This window comes from Pleurodeles waltl, chromosome 8 (genome assembly GCF_031143425.1).
Source record: "Pleurodeles waltl isolate 20211129_DDA chromosome 8, aPleWal1.hap1.20221129, whole genome shotgun sequence".
NCBI classification, from domain to species: domain Eukaryota; kingdom Metazoa; phylum Chordata; class Amphibia; order Caudata; family Salamandridae; genus Pleurodeles; species Pleurodeles waltl.
The window spans coordinates 1,288,374,066-1,288,394,409 of NC_090447.1; the positions used below are offsets into that span (position 1 = coordinate 1,288,374,066).

A 20,344-nucleotide genomic window follows, 5' to 3' on the forward strand; every position below is an offset into this window, starting at 1 on the left:
AGATTAGCAGAGGTGGATACCTCTAACCCCAAAATAGAGAGAATGGGTGAAGACATTAAAAGCACAGACAAGAGGCAGTTCAAATTAGGTCCTATCACTGTGGAAGTGGGTCAGTTCCCCAGAGGGAATGACCTGGACAGGAGGATGTAAGGCAGAGTAGGCCCTGCAACAAACCAGCCTATTTCCTCTACTCTTCCTCGCCTGACAGACTAGGAAGACTCTCCCAGCTTTGGTGAGTCTCCTGGCCTGTAGGCTGGGGGGGGCTTGTGTAAAGAAATGGCTCCCTGTTGCAGTTACCCCCCACTTTTTGCCTGATACTGATGCTGACTTGACTGAGAAGTGTGCTGGGACCCTGCTAACCAGGCCCCAGCACCAGTGTTCTTTCACCTAAAATGTACTTTTGATTCCACAATTGGCACACCCTGGCATCCAGGTAAGTCCCTTGTAACTGGTACCCCTGGTACCAAGGGCCCTGATGCCAGGGAAGGTCTCTAAGGGCTGCAGCATATCTTATGCCACCCTGGGGACCCCTCACTCAGCACAGACACACTGCTTGCCAGCTTGTGTGTGCTGATGAGAACAAAACGAGTAAGTCAACATGGCACTCCCCTCAGGGTGCCATGCCAACCTCACACTGCCTATGCAGTATAGATAAGTCACCCCTCTAGTAGGCCTTACAGCCCTAAGGCAGGGTGCACTATACCATAGGTGAGGGCACCAGTGCATGAGCACTATGCCCCTACAGTGTCTAAGCAAAACCTTAGACATTGTAAGTGCAGGGTAGCCATAAGAGTATATGGTCTGGGAGTCTGTCAAAAACGAACTCCACAGCTCCATAATGGCTACACTGAATACTGGGAAGTTTAGTATCAAACTTCTCAGAATAATAAACCCACACTGATGCCAGTGTTGGATTTATTAAAAAATGCACACAGAGGGCATCTTAGAGATACCCCCTGTATTTTACCCAATTGTTCAGTGCAGGACTGACTGGTCTGTGCCAGCCTGCTGCTGAGAGACGAGTGTCTGACCTCATGCGGTGAGAGCCTTTGTGCTCTCTGAGGACAGAAACAAAGCCTGCTCTGGGTGGAGGTGCTTCACACCTCCCCCCTGCAGGAACTGTAACACCTAGCAGTGAGCTTCAAAGGCTCAAGCTTCGTGTTACAATGCCCCAGGGCACTCCAGCTAGTGGAGATGCCCGCCCCCTGGACACAGCCCCCACTTTTGGCGGCAAGTCCAGGAGAGATAATGAGAAAAACAAGGAGGAGTCACTGGCCAGTCAGGACAGCCCTTAAGGTGTCCTGAGCTGAGGTGACTCTGACTTTTAGGAATCCTCCATCTTGTAGAAGGAGGATTCCCCCAATAGGGATAGGAATGTGACCCCCTCCCCTTGGGAGGAGGCACAAAGAGGGTGTACCCACCCTCAGGGCTAGTAGCCATTGGCTACTAACCCCCCAGACCTAAACACGCCCTTAAATTTAGTATTTAAGGGCTCCCCTGAACCTAAGAATTTAGATTCCTGCAACTTACCGAAGAAGAAAACTGCTGAGCTGAAAACCCCTGCAGAAGAAGAAAGAAGACACCAACTGCTTTGGCCCCAGTCCTACCGGCCTGTCTCCTGCCTTCTAAAGAACCCTGCTCCAGCGACGCTTTCTCCAGGACCATCGACCTCTGAATCCTCAGAGGACTGCCCTGCTTCCAAGAGACCAAGAAACTCCTGAGGACAGCGGCACTGCTCCAAAAGAACTGCAACTTTGTTTCAAGGAGCAGATTTAAAGACCCCTGCAACTCCCCGCAAGAAGCGTGAGACTTGCAACACTGCACCCGGCGACCCCGACTCGACTGGTGGAGAACCAACACCTCAGGGAGGACCCTCCGGCGACTCCGAGACCGTGAGTAACCAAAGTTGTCCCCCCTGAGCCCCCACAGCGACGCCTGCAGAGGGAATTCCGAGGCTCCCCCTGACCGCGACTGCCTGAACCTAAAGTCCCGACGGCTGGAAAAGACCCTGCACCCGCAGCCCCCAGCAACTGAAGGAACGGAACTTCTGTGCAGGAGTGACCCCCAGGAGGCCCTCTCCCTTGTCCAGGTGGTGGCTGCCCCAAGGAGCCCCCTCCTTGCCTGCCTGCAACGCTGAAGAGATCCCTTGATCTCTCATTGAAAACCATTGGAAACCCGACGCGTGTTTGCACACTGCACCCGGCCGCCCCCGCGCTGCTGAGGGTGTACTTTTTGTGCTGACCTGTGTCCCCCCCGGTGCCCTACAAAACCCCCCTGGTCTGCCCTCCGAAGACGCGGGTACTTACCTGCTGGCAGACCGGAACCGGGGCACCCCCTTCTCTCCTTTGAAGCCTATGTGTTTTGGGCACCTCTTTGACCTCTGCACCTGACCGGCCCTGAGCTGCTGGTGTGGTAACTTTGGGGTTGCTCTGAACCCCCAACGGTGGGCTACCTTGGATCAAAAACTGAAACCTGTAAGTGACTTACTTACCTGTGAAACCTAACAATACTTTACCTCCCCCAGGAACTGTGAAAATTGCACTGTGTCCACTTTTAAAACAGCTTATTGTGTTTTATGTAAGAAGTATATATGCTACTGTGATTATTCAAAGTTCCTAAAGTACTTACCTGCAATACCTTTCAAATGAGATATTACTTGTAGAATTTGAACCTGTGGTTCTTAAAATAAACTAAGAAAATATATTTTTCTATAACAAAACCTATTGGCTGGATTTGTCTCTGAGTGTGTGTTCCTCATTTATTGCCTGTGTGTATGTACAACAAATGCTTAACACTACTCCTTTGATAAGCCTACTGCTCGACCACACTACCACAAAATAGAGCATTCGTATTATCTCTTTTTGCCACTATCTTACCTCTAAGGGGAACCCTTGGACTCTGTGCATACTATTCCTTACTTTGAAATAGTGCATACAGAGCCAACTTCCTACAAATAACTTTCCACTCTAACCTCTACATACCTAACAACCTGCTACTAAATAAAAAATTGTTTCAAGAATATCATCATCAAGAATATCATGGTACAGAATATTGAAGGTGGGAATATTGTTTTTTATTTGTAAATTGTTTTCATCAAATATATATAACTATTTTTACTTGAATATAATTGTATTAAATATTGTTTTTATTTATTATTTGTAGGTGTTAGCAGAATGATATAATTTCAGTTAATGCAGGCTGAGATGAAATTTAGGGGCTGTTTAGGAGTTTGGCGGACGGAAACACCCATCCACCAAACTCCTGATAGGGTGGTCACTGCTGTGCTGGAGACCTCAACACTGGCCCCATTATGGCTTTCCCACTGGGCTGACCTGGGGTCAACCCAGTGGGAAAGGTGCTGCAGCATTGTTGCTGGCTCATAATAGAGCCGGTGGCAATGCTGCTGTCTGCTGGGGAGGGGAACCCCTGAACTGCCCATGCCACGGGCATTTGCAGTGCAGTACCCCCCGGTCCCCTGCACTTGTTCTCTGCCCACCTTTTCATAGAGGTTGAACCGCCATGAAAAGGCTGGCGGAGGACAAGGTTGTAATCAGCAGGGTGGAGCTGAGCTCAGGGAGGCCCAAGCTTATTACAACCTGCACCACCATCAGCCTGTCGGGATCATGAAAGATCATGGTTGGCCTGCTGGCGAACCTCGTAATGTGGTGGTCGGATCACCACCGCCGCTGCGATCCAACAGCCACTGCAAGACTGGTGGTCTTTGGACCACCAGACTTGTAATCAGGCCCCTAGTTTTCATTCCGCAGTTATCGAAGCCAAATAGCTTTGCAAATCTGCAACACACTGGGTCTTACTCTTATGACCTTTTATTGTCCTTGCCAATGTTTTTTTCTGCTGCTCTATAGGACTGGGGGAAAAAAAAGATGTGGTGACACACGCACATGCTTGTATGTGTCATAATGCTACCCGCAACTGCGATTTCCAAAAGACACATTCACGCTTGACGGGATATATGCTCACATGTGTGATCACAAATGCATGCTTCTACTGAGTGAAGGGGATGCCATTTTATTTACTTTTTAATTTATTGGTTGAAGGTGGCAGATGCCACTTGGAGTGGCAAACAAACAAAAAAATCTCCTGTATGTAAAATCACATTTTTGAAAGCAGAGCGACCATGCAGCAAATGGGAGCTTCTAAGCCCTCACAAATGTAAAGAAAAAACACCACACAGAGTAGGGAGCAATGAAGGAGCAGATGGGGGAGTAAGAGGGCCAGGTAGGGGAGAAAGCAGAAAGAAGTGCTATAGACAAGAGGAGAGAGCAAGTTGGGGGAGAAGAGAGCAACATGGAGTAATAGGGAATGGTACTTGGGGGAGAAGGACACGAGGTATAGCTTTAAAACACATGCACTTTCATGGAGGGCTTAAAGAAAAATAAGAAAGTAATTCTCTACATATGAGCAGTGGAAGGATACGAGTCAGACAACTAAAAGGGTGGATAAAAGTCTATGCTCCAGGGGAGGCACAAACTCAAGAAGAGGAAGGCAAGTCATCAAATAAGGAGCAAGAAAATAAATGTGAAAATAAAGCCAACCAAAAGAAAGCAATGAGCACGCTCCAAGTCCACTGTAAAGTTTTCGTATGGTAAACAAGAAGCTTTAGCATACACACAGTTACAAACTGTATGGTAGCAAGACCTAAAAAAAAAGTAGGAGGCAACCAAAAAACTGCCTTTATCTCAGAAGTGCCTGGTTCATGGGTTTGCAGTTCATGTGGTTCTCTTTGGCCCATGTCTGCTGGCCAGGGTGAAGCACTTAAACCATGCAAAAGGCAAGCAATCCGACTTGTTGCATGATTTACCTGTGAATCACCTTCAGCTGCTTTAGCCTAATCTTGCTCCGCAGATGAATTGAAAGAGGGGGAAATTTTACAACTCATTACAATTATAGGCTTACTACTGTTAATCTTAATAAGGGGGAAGAAATGCAGTGTATGTGGTACCAAATCGCAAGTGAGGAATGAAAACCACTACCCCTGGCTCCACATAAATGACATCCATATCTAGTGCACTGAGCATGATAAAGAGACAGGGTAATCAGCCTATCTTTGCTCACACTTAAAAGGTGAAGACGTTGGTAGTGCTGACATGGTAACAGACCTAGGCAACATAGAAAACTTTAACTATACAAAGACCAGTGGCTCCTTTCGCACATGGAGCCGTAACTCACCCTGGTAAGCAGTCCCCACACGCCGTGTTGCTAGTGGCGGAGCAGTTGGCCTTCAGGTAGCGGTTCACCAGCGCGCAGTCCTGGCAGGGCTTGCACTTCTGAAAGCCCCAATCCTCCTTGAATCTGTTTGGTCTGCACGTCATGCACTGCGCATCCTCCTGGTAGCCAAAGCCGCATTCCTGCACGGATTAAACAAGCTCGTTGGTCATTGTGCAGCATGAATGGGGAGCAAGGGCCTGTATGAAATGAAGAGCGGTGAAATCACGGAAGAGCCTTTCAGAAGACAAAGGCGCCCTTTCTTCAGGTTCAAATGTGTCCCCCACCGCTAATCATCTCTCTTACTTCATCAAGCACCACTCGAGTCACCCACTTTAATCGAGAAAGCAAGCAGCGCTTCAGTGAACAAAGCCCTGGGAGCCCCCCACGGCTGCATTATTACAAGCTTATGGCAGAATTATTGAGCTGTCTGTTTTCCAATTAAACCAGTCATGTGAATGTTTGGAATCCCAGTGAAAGCCGGGTATTCAGACAACCATTCAGTCGCAGAAACAGCCAATGTGCACTTTGATATTAAGGTCCATGGCTAAGCTGAACAAAGTTAATTGCTGGAAAGAGCTCCGTGGCATTGATGGCCCTTGGAGAGCAGTGATCACATACAAAGTAATCCTGCGAGCGATGACTAACAAGGCAGTGTTGGAAATGCTGGCTGCCCAGAGCAAACCTAATTATAGCCAACCCCATCTAGAGACGTCTACCCAGGTCTTTCAATGGCCCAAATGCATCTGCCTCATTTTAATCTTTTCAAAGTAAACTTTGATCAACACGAATAAGAAGTTGTTATTATGTAGTGCCGCATACGCACTTGCGTGGTTTCTAAAATCTTGCAGCAGAGTCAAAAATTGGGCAAACTGGTTTCACATTTTTTTATTCATTACTTAATAACGAATCGAGAAAATACAAATGAATTTGTTCGAGTTTTGCAATGTATTTAGCAAAACATTGCACAGTAAGAGTGCTGCATTTTGTTCAAGGCGTTTAATTATGTTGCGTTTCTACGTTAAAAACTAGGTTACAAATATGAAATAATAGTTGATTTCAAAACCCATTCCTTTACTTCTACGCTTTTGCATAAACATTTTTGTATTATACAATGGAATATATTCTGTTTACTCCAGTCCTTACCGCAAAATCAGACAAACCTATTTGAGTTCTACTTTTTCTGAGCACCTTTTCAATGAGTGTGTAATATTTGCCCATGTGTACTGACTCTCTTAGTGACAGTGAGATTTATTGCCCACTTGTAAACACAAAATGACGTTTCTTTCGTGCCATGCTGTGGAGCCACGGGCGAATGTGTCAATAGACTCGTACAGGTGTCAACAAAACCAAAATGTACAATTAAATACTTCCAACAGACCAGTTTGAAAAAACACAAATGCACGTACAAACTTGAAACAGAGTAAAAGTGAAAAGTACCTATCAAGTTACTGCAAGACTCATAGTCGAGAAAGAAATATGGCTTTTAATTAAATCTCACTGACATTCTGTGCATGTTTGGGAGGTCTAAATACATACCTCGAGAAGAGAGTCCTGACCCTGGGTCACACCATTTATTTTAAAGAACGCATCTCTTCTCCAAGTACCTTGGGGCATTTAGGGATTAGGCAAGGTAATTAAAAAATAAAAACAAACTATCCAATGAACTTATTCCCGCATCACACTCAACCATCTTCACACTGATGAGAAATAAGAGTTAACAAACTAAGGGCCACATTTATCAAAGGGATATGCCCATTATGTGTCTACGAGAAAGTTTAGCACATATGGCTCTCAATTTGCTTCACTGGTGACTTTAAAATTCCAGAGTACATGTTTTTGTAATATTCCCAAGAATGCAAAGAGAAGAAAGAAAGTGTTTTTCTCGTTTTACAATGCCTCGGTGCACTCGCTGATAGCTTAGTTATTTTGTTGTTGCAACTGTGGTTACTTTTCTAAAGATATCAATTTGTGCTTATCATTTACCCATTGTTTAAAAACTCCAATTTCACTTTGTGAGTTCCCTAGAAGGAATATCCTGAGATTGTGATAGACAGTGTATTTTTCCGCATAACCACATTTCAAGTTATTCATCTTTCCAATACAAATACGTTTTATAGAGGGGGTGAAGATCAGAGAAGATAACTCAATGAATTACACCAACAGCATTTACCATGAGCACAGCAGATGCAGAGAAATGCACCTAGGCTGTCCCTTATGGTACAAAATAGTCCCCATCTTTAATTATCAAATTGCAATCATGCACAAAGTATCCAGAAAGACAAGGAATAGGAGAAAGCATTGGGAAGAATTACAAATCGCTCCGGACACTATATTTAGACCTCTAACATAAGCCATCACTAGAAGCCAACCTTTCTTTACCTATACGCCAGTCAACACATATCTGAAGTCATTGAAACGTAATAGGAATTCCAGCATCATCGATGTTACCTTCCTTATTGCTATAAACTGTCAATGGCCAATGATCTTAGAATCTGAAAATTGCTTCAAAAGAATTAGATTTGATTGGTGGCCCTGCAGCACTTCACCTCCACAGGATGTTCTTTTAGATCTGAGAAGGCATATTCTGTGTGGAAAGGGATGGTAGCCCTACCTGCCTCCAGAAGAAAGAAATATGAAAGCACTTTCCCCTCTTCCTCCTTCTCCACCTTACCCCATACTGGGACCTAAAAATCACCACCTTCAACCGCCTACTCCACCTCCATGTGCCTCTAACCCTACCTGATCAGCACACATCTCACCACTAGATAGACTGACAAGCACATCTCGATCATATGCAGACCTGATAATGCACTCCAGCATTTGGGACTCCACCTACACCACCAGTTTAGCCATCACTGCTAGCACCTCCTACTGCATGATTCTGAAAACAGGGGGTATAAGAATATAAACTTTTGTAAGGTCTCAAATTCCCCCAAAATGGTCAAAATCCTGAGGCACAAAATGTGTAATTAGTTCCGAAAAAAATCAGACCACACATTCCCCACAGACAATCATTATATTCTACCTAACATGCCCAAAACAGTGTCAGGCGAAGCAGCCTGTTTAGAAAGATGAAACATCTTCCCTCCAGACCTCTGAACTATGTCAGACTTCATGTGAGGCCTGCTGAAAAGTAGCTGACTTTATTTAGTAGTTGAGAGTTTCAAAGATAGTATTGTTCATTTGGAATTCCATGTGGCTAGCTGAATCTGCAATTTCTTGCAAGAGACACACCCCTGAGAAGGAGCTATGCCAATGTCTAGTTATTAGACCCAATTGAGAAGGAAAACGTGTTTACAGTGATATCCATTAGAAAAAAACAATAAAAACTATAAGAGTCCTCTGGAGCTAACGAAGGTGGAACTACAATTAATTACAGAACTGCAAGCTTGCCTGAAAATTTCAGGTTATTTTGAGCAGGTATTATAATGGAATACACAAACAGAAACATTTATCATATCTTGTGATTTGTGAACCAGGGAATTGTCAGGCAATTTTGGAAATGTGTTTATGCCACCTACATTGTTCTGTTGGATTCTTAGGTTTTGTTGTAAGAAGAACCTTCAGCTGATGTTTCTTGATTCTGCTCGTGTGACACATATTTTGTTTGTTTAAGTGTAAGTATGCACGCATTTTCAAAGCAAAAAATAGAGAAAAATACAGCAACTTACACAATGCCTTACCTCACTGTGTGCTTCCTCCCCTAATTGTCAAGCATAATATCTTGATAAGGATGCAGAAATGACTCCAATACTCCAGTCCCAAAATAGCAGGTAATGTACAAGATACCGGACCTTATTACGATCTTGGCGGATGGGATACTCTGTCACAAACGTGACAGATATCCCGTCCACCGTATTACAAGTTCCATAGGATATAATGGAACTTGTAATACAGCGGACGGGATATCTGATTGTAATCAAGCCCTAAGTGTTTTTCCAAAGACATATTGCCTATGGGACTTAATATTGGAAGACCTACACTTAGTGGGATGATATTTTTGTGAACAAAGTTTAGGACAAGATTTTTCTATGTCAGACATTATTGTTGCCAGTAATATTTTTGTTATGTTTATGTACAAACCATTTTCAGTTGAATAGACTACAGGCAACAATACAATTCAATGTCTACGGATCAAAACATAATAATAGACAAGTTTACAACAGATTACTGAAAAAAGAAATGTTTCCTCACAATACTATTTACTTACTATTCTGACTAAAGTACATATATTATCTTAGTTCTCCTCTACATAACTAATGTACAAAGCCTTGTAAAGGATTTTTATTTCACTGCTGTCACATTCATCCACCAATTAATTTAGCTCCATCGCTTGACAACTTAAGACAGCAAAATCTCAAAACTGTGGAAAAAGGTAGAAATGGTAAATACATGCTGTGAAGTATTTCTCTAGCGAAATAATGAGGGAGAGCGACAGCCAAAGATCTTACGATGAGATGAATAATAAGAATAGAAGCAAGAATAATGAAGGGAAAGGTGACGCTCAGGGGATTTTATGAGGAAAGGAATTTCTCTGAAATATATGTACTGTGGTCACGGAAAGACAATTTCATATACATTATAACATTACCCAAGGAGTCCAGTCACAGCTTTTTCAAGATTTCAAGATAGTTTCAATGCTCACTTTATTGTTATTTTATCAGCAGTGGCATAACACCAGTCTGAAATTAGTAAGAACTTGCAAGGCTGTAGAAAAATAAATGAGGTGTGAAGTTTTGACACCACAGCCTTATTAAGAGTTTGGCAAAGCAGAACATCTGCCAAGAAGTGGTGGATGCCCTGTCAGCCATATTTAGAATGCCATTGAAAAAATATTCTTAATGTAGCAGATGGTACATCTGCCACTTTTTGGAGGGTGTCCTACATCACCAAACTCTAAATAAGGTCCTTTATGTTTTAGATTTCTGCACGGTCTGCAGATTTATGGTTTTAATATTACTCCACAAGATTTGAAAGAAACTTTGACTGCATTTGTAATAGAAGGGGAGGATAAAAAAATAGCAATCAAGAAATGTGCTTAACATTTTCTGTATGAAGGAATTTGTTCCAAATGTTAAAAGAGTTTTTAAATATTAAAGAGGCTCTTTGCACACACTAGCCATACAATTCGTTCTGGACAAAATTTGAAAGAATATTATGTTTTCTTCATTCATTAAAAATTCAGTTATTGCCTAATATCATCCGCTACAAAGCATATCTGACAGTTAAATATAGGGTGCAATGTTTTTCATTCAAACGTTCAAAATTACAGAGGGTGCTGCCAAAGGTTCAGTTAGTTTCAGGGAAGCCATCCAATAATAATCTGAAAAAGCAAACTTCCTTTCATAAACTACACATTATAGTGAATCATAATTCCGGCACACTGCAGCCCGAAGGAAATCTAGCCTGCTATGAAGTTCTTTTATTTTCCTTGTTTTAAAACCTAACAGATTCTAAATAGGAGCTTTGTGGTATCTGATAGGTATCAGATTTTATAGAGGTGTTCTGTGGTGTTTTTTTAAATTAAAAAAAAGTTAATCAGAGAAAGCTGATCCTGAAATTCGTTTTATTCGTTTTATTTTTCAACCCAATTTAAACTTAATGGAATGTTGAGACTGCCACCCAGTTCTTGATAGGAATCAATTAAGAATGCAGTGCTATCTGGAAAAGTTCAACCTGAGTGAACCAAAGTACATCATCACAAGAAACAAGAAAATAAATAATAATTGTCAACATTTGAGTGGATGGTGATGGTCACCTAGCTGTTGCTCCTTTTAATCTTTCAATTTTGGGGAAAAGGATCTTTTGAGTGTAAGGTGCGCCCCAGAGGAACAGCTTCCTTTAACATCAAGAAAGAGGAATCTTCTCTGAATCAGAAAAGTTATAAATAACTTTTGCTTCTACAAATTGTTTACAGAGTACTCAGTTCTGTTCTTATTTCATCCACTATGCTAACCAATTCTTTGAGACAATATGACCTTATTATAGTTCTACACAAAATATAAGTTTCCATTGCAGTCCTGAGGCCATAAACTGTTTGCTACTTGCAGACAAGGACAGCTTCATACTGCAGTATAGCCACAATTTCTATCAGCGAATAAGCCACAGCAAAGTTCATATAGAGAAAGTGGGAATGCACTATTCCACTGGCAGCACAATTACTCAACACAGGAGGCAGCACACATGTCAAACAAGTTTCCAAATTGCAATGCATTAATACAATATATTATCCCACAAGCATCATATTCTGAGGATGATACAATTTGACAGGGCTAAAAAATGCACAGCATGTGAATCTAGCACATGGTACAAGAATATTGAGTCCTAGATATCTTTTAGAAAAATATCTTCCCCTTAAAGGTAATACTAGAAAATCTATATCCAACGGAGCTATACTTTTATGCACAATACTTGTGCCATCATTTATGCCAGAAAATAATGTTATTATAGATATTCTGACATACCACTGAATCTAGATTTTGTTCATGCTCAAATCATTGTCATTCATGTGACTTTTCTATGTAACAAGCTATTCATGCCATATCTGAAGTCCTTGAAAATTCAGTGGGCATACTCTTTGACTTAATATCCCTCTTGTTCTGATGGTGGAGATGGAATATTTTAACTCATACACAAGACATTTTGCATTCACATCATCCATAGATAATGCACCTAATCAGATCACAATGGGAAATCAGCAAATATTTAATGGATCTCCTGATCTAAAGCTGCATATTCAGAAGTAATGTGAAGCAGATAAAAGGATCTGGTCACCCGCCACCTCAAAGACACCGCATCATGAAAAATGTCTGGAATGCAAAAATCAACCATACTTAGAGTTATATTATTTACAATAAATATATATCTATAAGAGTTTATGCTAATTGTACACTGTATATAACATAAGGCGAAGTAGCTATTTATTGAATATTAATAATCAGTCTTCCCAAAATGAGTTAATATCTCACGTTTCCAGTGATCAACTTCCTTGTGCCCCTTAATTAATTTTTCATTCCAATGTAGAGGTTCTTTTTGTCCAAATCAAACCCAGAGCCTGTATTGGTCTTGCTGCCAATCTACAGTAACTTGTCTCCAGCTAAAATACAAGCAGTATTGTCAGCCAGGTTAATCTTGTCTGCTTCTGCCCCTTAGTACTTCTCAAAGTGGCAGAACATATGATCTATGGAAGCATTTGCTTAACTGAATATTATTTACAATACACTATTATACATGTGAAGTCTCACAGTGTCTTTGTAGACCTAATATACAGCAATAAATATATATATATATATTTTTTTTTAATGTGACTTGATTGCTGATAGAACTTTTTATATTTGTAGAGGAGACAGTTTTGTATTATCTCTTTAAATGGAAAAGACTGTTTTCTTTGTCTTAGTTAGTAGGGTGCAACATCGCTAAAAGATGATGCGTTTCACCCCAATGTCATTCCTGGACATCAACAGGCCATTAAAGATACTCAATTTGTGTGTCTGTTGATAATTCGCAGCTCCTTAGTTGTCCCATTGGCATGTATCAGAAAAGTTTTTATTTCAGCACAATCAGTAAATCTTAGGTGTAGACCCTTCTAAATTGAATTGAGTTGAAAGCCTAATCACAGCCGAGGAGCGTGGGACACCATGGCAGCCTTGGCATTTGGTAACATCGTTATAGATCAGCCCCAACATCAAGCTTCTAGGAAACTCTTTAGTTGTAACTATCACAAACTATTTCTTATTTTCTTCAAGTCATTTCTGCAATTATCTCTACTTACACAGGCCGATGTTTTTGACTTTGTCAGACCTCTCGAAAAATGTATAGTTGTAAAGACCAAATTACACAATTATCCAATATACTCTTGTGCAGTGACCATATAACATATGGATGAGCAAAATCCTGCTTCAATTCAAAACACAAAGTGAATAACCAGTGAGAGATTCCCCGTGCACATACCTAGTGAAAAACAGCATATAGCCCTCTTTACTTTCAACGCTGACTGAATGGCAACACTAAAATCTTGGTATATCAGCATTCCAGCATACTCTCAATTTGAAATATAACCTGAACATTAAAAAACCTGTTAAAACCAACATAAACGGTTGTAAATACCACCCACTGACTGTAACAAGCTAATGTCAGAGGACGGCATTTAATACACTAGCAACCATCCAACATTATCCTAGACATTAAAGTTTCCTTGATCACAAAACCACAATGCAGAGAGGATACTGCCTGCACCTTGTTCAGTTTCAGCTGCCATTTCAGCAGTAACACTGACAGCATAACCAATAACTCCTATTTTACAGCAACCTGTGATTTTAAGGAAAAAGAAGCGCAAAAATAAAATCCTAACTATGTAACTTAAAAGAACTCTAAGAATTATTTTTGCAGAACCATTTGAATGAACTCAGGGTTGCCAGTCATGCTTCCCACCTTGCACTCCAAATGCATCAAAGGGAAATCAAGATAGTGAGAGACAAATAACAAATCTCACAGTATCCGAGGAATGGCACATGATCCATTGCAATTGAAAGGTTGACCCTGCATACTAAAAGTAGAAACTTTTTAAAAAGTGAGGATAGTCTTTCCAATGTATGCTTTCTAAATAAGATGGTAGACATATTGGGCTCAAATCACAAATGCGTTTTCAGATGAAAATTTATCATTAAGGCCAAAAATGCCTCACTTACAGATGTAAGGAATTCACAGAAGTTTTCCTGGCAGGCATAAAGGGTTTTACTACTGAAGATTTCTCCACCACAAGAGCGAAGAAATGAATACAAGACATGATTTGACTAGTAAGTTTTGGAATGCATGATATTGTTGACATTTGTGGGCATTCACAAACTCTGAGCCAGAATTTTCCCACTCTGGAAATGGTCAGAAAGTTACTTCAGCCAAGGGCTGTAGTAATTAACCTTCAAGAATAGGAATTGGGCAGGAACATCCCTCTATTTGCTTAGGGCCCTCTAGGTGAAGGTGCTGAGCTTTCTGCATGGAGAAAAATGTTTCCTCATAGAGAAAAGAAAAGAAAAAATAGGGGTTTTGCCTATCTACCAGCCCTATCCACTATGTGGAATTTACAATACATACAATTATACACAGAGGCAAAAGGGAGCCTTTGAAAGTCACATGTCAGATGCAATAGTATATCTGGAAAGTATGCATCATGAGGTTTCCACATGCACTATTACACCTGCTTTATACATCGAAAAAAGTGTAAAGGTACATTCAGGCGATGTCGTAGTCCGGACTTGTGAATTAGGAATTATATTTATTTAAGAAAGTATATATTTCAAATTCACTGAGATGTTGTTTTTAGACTATTAACTGGGTGTACGTATACCCCGAAGCATGTACCAAGAGCCAAGAACACTTTGCAGGCAGCAAGGCCCAGCATGCAGGCTTTGTTTTGTAATACTGTCTGCTTCAAATCTCGCAAACAGTGTACGTGATATTGAAATTCAATAGCAGAAAATAACATGGTAGAGGCGTAAAACAAAAGATGGGAGCCCGTGCGAAATGTAACATATGCTGGCTGACTCACAGACACACAAAGTCCTCAGGTTGGAATGTAAGAGGATGCCGAGACCTACATTACACCCTTGCTACACCAGTCAAGACCTATAATAATAGATGATTATATCACCCAAAGTGTAAACTCATTCACATCTTCATCGTATGACATTTATAAGTTAACAGTAAATGTTTAAAATAGCCTAGAAAACAAATAGCTAAGACAGCTTTTTTCTTAATGTAAAATACAGTACTCAGATCATACATTGGCAAAGTCAAATAAGTCGACTAAGAAAAGCAATGACAAGCTAATCGCAAAGAATGGGGTCATTTTATAAAGTATGCCCCTATAATCGATTAGCCGGTGACTTCTGTTCACATGTTGCTGTTAAAGAAGTCCTATTAACAATTAAATCTGTGAACTTTGAACATATAAATGTTGGCAAAAACATGCAAGGCAAGCACACCATCCCTGGAACTGAAGTATGCTCCTTTTCAGGCAGCTCTGTACATGTGATCAGGTAATACATCATCACTCACAGTGCAAACAGCCAACGGATGAAGCAGGGTCACCCATTGCCCAACACTGTATACTGTGAAGGGCAGAAGCAAAAACTGAATGGCGTCTGATCAGACCAATGAATGAAGTGGGCTGACTAACAGTCTCTTGATGTAGGTATATGTATACCTTTTTATTAGGTATTACTGGGAAAACATGAGGCTGACAAATGTCTAAAACAGTTTCTAGGCCAGACCTAAAAAAGTGAAAATGACTTGCAAAAAAAACACATTACAAGACAAATGTCAAAAACGAATGAGTAGACAAGCACTGCCAAAGCCAATCGTTCTCGGTAATGTCTAAGCTATTGGTGAAATGCACAATTGAAGTGAGATCAAGGGCCCTGGGGCCGTTCCTCTGAACATAGCAGGTCTTTAATTGATCTGAAGATGCCAAGAAGAATCAAGCTATTTTTTTGTTTGTTTTTTTCGTCTTGTCCCTCCCCCTCACCCCTAGGGTTTGTTCTTTCCTTAAGCAGCTCAGCTATGATTGGAGGAAGGGAAGCAATTCTGAAGCCGCATTAACATATTTGCATGCTGATTCTCCACATATGTGCATTGAGGAATGTGGGGAATGGGGTGGAGAACCTTAAGGAACATTAAAGTCCCCCTGCCAGATATTATGTACCAAGACCACACGTGGGAACGGCAAAACAACACACGTTGCCAGTGTACTTCTGAGCACTTCTACATTTTGCTTCAATTTATTCGAGGCATTGGATTTAGAGCCCATTGCAAATTAAAATTAAGCTTATCGCATCTGAGACACCTTTTAAAAATATGATTTAAAAAAGGAGCGACTTTACACTCGCAGTTTTTGAGTGTTCCACTAATTTTAAATAGATATAAATAAATGTAGTTGATATATTGTTGATTTGCAACTGCCCAACTAATGCCACTTCTCCAGGAAAACAGCAGGGTTTATCCAGTTGTGTGGTACAAAAAATAGGTGACCTATCCATGTAGCGGGCTCTACAAGAAATGCTTAAAATAAATACAGATAAAATATACTTGATTTAAATTACTGGTTGCACTGCACCCTCTCGGACATACGTCCTTCAATCCTAGTAAAGAAAAGTTAAATTTGTGACCCGTATGACTATGTCTGACAAAAGGCACACACAATTATTTTGTTGACAGATATCAAACGCAATGATGTTAACGCAGTTTTTAGGCTCATAATAGAATGACAATGCAACTATCTTACACATTTTGGGCCTATATTTTTCATAAAGTATGATTCATTCTGGAATGCATATGTCACGAAAATCAACTAAATTAAATATAAGTTGCTATTCATGTAGGTGAGTGGTTTGTAAAGGGCAAATGTAGTCGCGCCAGGAAGTTGGCTGAGTGCTGCCTCAGAAAACAAGGTGCATGCAGCGTCAACAAGCAGCGATGAGGGATGTGGTTGGTGGGATGGGGGAGGCAGTGATTTGACCTCAGTCTTTGAGTGCACAGCAAATGTGATGAGATAAGAACATGAGTTACAGGCTTTTTTTACAGAGGAGTTTGAAGCGACTATAAACAGTTGCAGTCATGTTAGCTGCTCTTCAACAAAGAAAAAAATAGTTACTGAAACAGATCCTAAGATGAAATCAGTGGAGTGATAGTGTAATTGGTCCATGTCCTCATGGAGAGCTAAACAGGAAGGGGCATGACAAATGCATCCCACTGACAAATGAAGAGAAAGAATTTGAGAACGAAGATGGAGCCAGCAAATGGGAAGCCTATGGGCGAGCTGAAGCCAACAAATTATATACAACATGTCACAAAGATACAGTGCAAGCACTGTCTAGCTAAGACCTAAAAAAGCCATATATAAATGTATGCACAGCAGAGAAGGTTTATAATACCTACAGTTAATCAGATCCGAAGGCCCTTAGTTACAAAAGTTTTATGCTGGCCCTTGTGCAATGCAACGCTCAGCAAATGGCAGTATCAAATTATTTACCATTTTAAAGGCTTGCATACTCAGGGCTAAACCGCATTGGGTTGTGTGAGCGCCCAGGCAAATTTTAGCAAATTAAGTCCTAAGTGCTCTTTTTGGGAAGACTGAGAAAAGACCTAAGAGGGAGAGGAAAAAATATTTAATTACCTCAGAGAGCGTGACAATCTTTGTTCCTTTCAAGGAATGGTACCTTATGGAAATCATGGCCATTCGTTAGTAAAGGCTCAATATAAAAGCCAGGAAATAGAGGATTCCTTTTATGACCAGGAAAACATGCATGAAAGCTCCAATCTATGTTTATATCTTTTAAGAATCACACGTCAATTACATTGCGATGTAACATTTAGCACCTATACTGTCAGGAGTTGTGCTATTTTTTTCGGTATATTTTATGTATGACAAGTGATGGCTCCATCTCAAATGAAGTTCAACTGTTGCAGATAAGTTGTTCCTCAACATGTAAGTGTTGTTGACAAATGTTGAGGTTAGTTAATAGGACTGGTGTACAGTGTGCTCTGATGCTTGAGATGTCATGATTTACACACAACAGGAATATAAAGAACTAAACCATTCAGATAAAGGCAGCCCTTTCTAACTAATGTAATGGAATCACTTTATCCCAGCCTACCAGTTTTGAAGCTATCTGGTACTTTTTCATACCTAACAATATTTACATTGTTTACAGCAAAACTTTTAAAAACCAGCTACAAAGCAAAGATTTGGACAGGGTAGGAATGCTAAAAATGTCCCTTTTACACATCCATTCATAGTCAAACAAATTTTACTATAGAATTTGACACATGATTTCAGTGTGATTTCCATCTAATCGACTTTTCATCACACTGCATTGAGACTTGCTTTACTCACTTAATTAAACCATACAGGATTTAGTTATGTGTCAACAAACAGTTGTTAGGGTACTTTTCTTGTTTTATTGGTAGTCACTGTCAGTGTGCTTAAATTAAACGGTGATGCCATTTAATCTCATTGACAAATTTTGACACTCTTTCACACACAGATATCACATTTTGTTGATACTACTCATGCTCTGAGGAGGTCACATTGCCATCAAATATGCAACAAGGTTTCCTATAACAATATGTTTATTTACTTGTTGCTTTGTAAGACACTTCTACTGTTTCTATGCCTGGTAAATAACTGGTTTCACTAATACCCAATTTAATGGTACTCAATTTATCAAACATGGAAGATTGAAAGGAGGGGTTTGCCTTGTTACCATTCGAAGTTGTTACCTTTCAGATGACTTCTGCAAACAGCGCTCAAATCAATGAGAACACATGCCATAAGTCTACAATAAAAATCTCAGTGTAGCGTACTACAATGGTCTCCATTGACTACCCAGATGTTAATGGTGACAGATCGATCACTTGCTAGGCTCAATGGTATTATCATTGATGCTTGAGTGAAGCTAAAGTACTAACCAACAGTACATGTAAAACACTACCAGCCTCCACAGCTGCAAGTGCTAAAGTATCACTGGAAGAGTCCACTATACCCCGGGGTGTCAGAACTGAAGTGAGAGGCCACAATATCAGGAATAAGAATGGAAAGATTTCTCATTTCCACCCTAAGGCATGAGATAGCCCCAGTGGAAACACTGGCCCAATAGAAAATTAAACAATTAGAGATGCTAGAACGTGAAATACACCTGACAATTCCAGCAGAGATAGGGTCTTATACCCTTATTCTAGTACACTACAACACAGCAACTGGGCAGGAGTTTAAATGTTGTCCTACAGGACTTCATTTTAAAGATACCTTGGAAGCTGGGGTCACCTACTATGGTGTAGGCTTGTGGGCACAAAAGACCATGCGGTAAAGGAGATAATGTTACAAAAGTGGCAAAGTAGAGGGTTTCCTATTGACCAAAGGATAAATTAACTAAAACGCTTAGCGACAATGAAGAATCTCATTTGCCGTGGGAGATAGAGATTAATTTTTTTAAGAGGTTTGGGGAAATTACATGAATTCTTATCACAAGAAGTCTTTTTCCTGACCAGTCTCCTAAAATATTTTTGGACTTTATTTTGATGTGTAGTTCACACTGATAAGTGTTTAATAATATGAGATTCTACTGCCTTGGAGCTTCGAAATACAATATTTAGTGGTCGGAACCAATACACCATTTCAATAATGTCTGATAACTCTTTGGGGACTGTAGAGGATACAGAATTAGGACTCTGCTCTTAACAACAAACCTCTTAGGTGCACCCAGGTGCCCAGCAGTGCCTTATTCCCTTCCTTCCTCATCTCTCCATCTCTCACCCTGTACAATCAGCTCTGTTTAATGGTAGATTAGAACATTCCTGTGCAACTACTTACATATCAAGCCATAATATGCTGCATTTGCATGTATGCTGCTGTAATGTATTCCTTGTTGCGTAATGTTTATAGTCACATTGCAAATTACTTTATTTGCTTCTCTGGAGGTTTATATTCTGCACAAACTGCAGAATCTAAAAGCATGTGCAGATCACTCTGAAACAGTACACAACACTACTGTACATCAGAGAAGTGCACATAAACTCTAGAGTTAAAACAGTTGCAAGTTGCAAAGACATACACAGCAATATTTCATACTTTAACCAAAGTGAAGAGAAACCAGGAATAATTCATTTTTTGGCCTAATCCTTCAAAGAAAAGTTGACTCGTAATGTTTTATAGAAAGAATAGAGGTCTAACAGTTCCATGTTATTGATCACCAGCTGCAGAAAAGCTCAGTTCTGTGATATGTGTCTTTCTCTCCTAGGCTATTTTTTGAAGGTCACTTTTGCTCTTTGTGGACTTTAGAATTTCTAGCAGGCAGCATCAAGGCAACACTTACAATCCAATAAGTAGGAGACAGTGTATTGATAACTGGTGATTCGGCTATTGCTCTTTTCCTAAAGATACAATGGATTTTAATAGCTACTTTGTGAAGCTAGGTAATAACTTTGCTGTTGTCAATAATTTTCTAACAGCACTGTCCTTTAGGATCAAACAAAGACATCACATTGCCACAAAGAGCGCACACATAGCAAAGATTGTATGATGGAACCACGCATGCCGGAACAACGCATGTGCTTGCAGCAC

At 40.5% G+C, this 20,344-nt stretch overlaps 1 protein-coding gene across 2 annotated transcripts in view; it reads right to left on the reverse strand.

Annotated features, from left to right (window-relative positions):
* Window positions 1–20,344, reverse strand: part of TNFRSF19 (TNF receptor superfamily member 19) — a 166,472-nt gene that overhangs the window by 102,809 nt on the left and 43,319 nt on the right. For both annotated transcript variants that reach the window (XM_069202244.1, XM_069202243.1), the window contains exon 4: window positions 5,191–5,369. In XM_069202244.1, coding sequence (XP_069058345.1) covers window positions 5,191–5,369 — 179 coding nt within the window. The remainder of the gene's footprint in view (window positions 1–5,190; window positions 5,370–20,344) is intronic.